Raw genomic sequence first — 2678 nt, forward strand, 5'->3', positions numbered from 1 at the left:
ATACCTAACTTCCAACTCAGCACGTTTACTTAGATGATTGATAGGCATTCTACATTTAACTTGCCCCATCTTGTTAAATCTTAGAGCTCCTCAAATCTTTTACCTTGATAGTCTCCTCCATCTCAGCTATTGGCAACTTTTCTCCCAGTTGCTCAGGCCAAAACACTTGGATTCATGCAAACAACCTAAACCAACTTGGGCTGATTTAAGAAATGCAATTTATAGATTTTATTTGAAGTTCAGGGAAATGCAGAACAAGTTATAGAACCCAGGTTCATAAAATGAACAGCTGTGAAGGAATGCTGACGTTCAGAGCCATCTTCAAAATCACACCCCAGAAGCAGCCTAGTGAAACCAATGAACTGGGCACTGGATGACATTTCTGGCACTACTGGCCAAGTTTCTCTGGAAACCTGGCTATTACTGCCCTCACTACAGCTATGACCACCACAATTCTCCTTACTTCTGTGCATCATTGTTGAAGTAGGCAGAATAATAGCTCCCAAATGTGTCCACATCCTAAGCCCTGGATCCTGGGAATATGTTATGTTACATGGCAAGGCAAGGAGGAATTAAGGTTGCAGGTGGAATTAAGGTTGCTAATCAACTAACCTGAAAATGGGGAAATTATCCTGAATTTTCTAGTTGGGGGCTGGGCTGATGTAGTTAAAAGAGTCCTTATAAATGAAAGATGAGGCAGGAGAGCCAATGTCAGAGTGATACAATGTGAGAAAGACTTGACCAAATATTGCTGGCTTTGAATATGTCTAAAATGAAACTGCAAGGAATTTAATTTCTAATGCATAATACAAATAGACTCAGATATATAGATAGATGATAGATAGATAGATAATATTTCTGAAAATATGCACAAGAAACTGCTAACATTTGTTGCCTCCAGCTTGGAGGATAAGTAGACTAAGAGTCTTGACATTTGACTGATGGAATTTTTATTTTTGAAAGTATTATTATTATTAATTATATAGAGTGAATACATTTCAAACTATAAAGTCAGGTATGCAAGACGATGCTATTTTCATTTGCAGTAACTAAAAGATTAATAACTTGTTGGTGGAGAAGGGGCTGACCCAAGAGGGAAATGAGGCAGTGTTTAGAGGTGGTAGAAAAAGCCTAAGCTTGCAATTGTTCTTAATATTAATGTCTGTTTTGCCAGACCCTGCTTACTTCCTTCTAAATTACCAGCAATTTCCTCCCACTTTGGAGACTCCTTAATTTACTGTGTTACTATTTCCAGGGATTGTGTCATATAGAAGCCCTCAGTTTTCAATATGCCCCAAGGAGTTCCACTAAATATGATCTAAAAATCTGCAAGATTCCCCATTGCACATTATCTCTGTTCCCAGCATGAGTTATATTATCTCATATTCCTGAGAGTCATTGCATTATTAAGCCAGAGATCTAGGATTCAATATGCTTTTTTTCAAGAAAAATCACTAGATTGTAAACTTGCATTTTTTAAATCTATGAAAAGTTGACAAAAACCAGGAATGTTTATTATGATATTTTATTATGAGTGTCTGTAAGAAAAAAAAGATCAACAACCACATACAAGCTTACAAAGTTTAATTTCAAGACATTCTCTGTTATTGTGACAAAAGCAGCCCCAAAATTTATTTTTTGTTGTTGTTATTGACTTTTACAGGTTGCAGAGAAAGAGTTCCCGGCAGTGACACACCAGGAAATCTTTTTGACCAGAGACATTTACAGATGGTGTGCATCTGTGTTTTGAACGTAAAGCAACAATTGACCTAGAGTTTTAAAAGTGAAAGTACATTAGCACCAGAACATGTGTCTTTAAAGCCTTGCCAAATATTGGTAATCTTGACCAGCAATGACAAGAAAAAGCACCTTTAAAAGAAGTTGATATTCAAGATTAAAATAATTATGGCTTCAAAAATATTTCTTTAAATTCTTGTACTACACTCTACTCTTTTTCTTTTAACCAATATTTTAGGAACTTAATCAGTGAAATTTATAAGTTTTGGTATTTTATACAATTATTTTCATCTTCTGGGGCTTATAGAATTCATCTGTGTTTCTGACCAGGTTGAGGTAGTTGAAACAGGAAGGTCTTTTCTAATTTCATGTTTGACTATTTCAGAAGAAAGGTTATCTTTTGATGGTAAGCACTGTCATTGCTCTGCAAATGGGCTAGGATTCAAAGAATGTAACACAGTGTTATTGGAAGAGTGTTGAAGTTTATTTATTATAGCACCACTGAGACATTTTGAAATTGGAATTGGTAAAAAAATAGAACAAAAAGCATTTGAACTGTATTTGGTGTAACAGCAAAAAAAAAAATAAAATAAAATTTTAAAATGTATTCTTTTTTGGTCAAATTACACTTTTTCCAAAAATTTTGGAAATAAATAACTGGAACTTGGTCACTTGTACTGGTTGACAAGATTAGAACAAGAGGAACACATATGGAGTGTGAAACCTTTTGCTGGGATTTCAGATAGAGTTTGGTTTATAAAAAGCAAACAGGGCCAACGTCCACACCAAATTCTTGATCAGGACCACCAATATCGTAGGGTGCAATATCTACAATAGGTAGTCTGACGGCCTTGCGTGTTCGATATTCGAAGACTGTTTTGCCCCATTCCCCAGTGTGTTTCTGTAAAAAAGAGCAAAAAAAAAAAAAAAAAAAAAAAGGG

The 2678-nt window shown here is 35.3% G+C and overlaps 1 protein-coding gene across 1 annotated transcript in view; it reads right to left on the minus strand.

Annotated features, from left to right (window-relative positions):
- Positions 1-1511: 1511 nt before the first annotated feature.
- COL3A1 (collagen type III alpha 1 chain) overlaps positions 1512-2678 on the minus strand; it is a 38720-nt gene continuing 37553 nt past the window's right edge. The window contains exon 51 of the mRNA XM_024733648.1: positions 1512-2638. Coding sequence (XP_024589416.1) covers positions 2492-2638 — 147 coding nt within the window. The 3' untranslated portion in view covers positions 1512-2491. The remainder of the gene's footprint in view (positions 2639-2678) is intronic.

The sequence above is a fragment of the Neophocaena asiaeorientalis genome, unplaced genomic scaffold (genome assembly GCF_003031525.2).
Source record: "Neophocaena asiaeorientalis asiaeorientalis breed wild unplaced genomic scaffold, Neophocaena_asiaeorientalis_V1.1 scaffold24, whole genome shotgun sequence".
Lineage (NCBI taxonomy): Eukaryota > Metazoa > Chordata > Mammalia > Artiodactyla > Phocoenidae > Neophocaena > Neophocaena asiaeorientalis.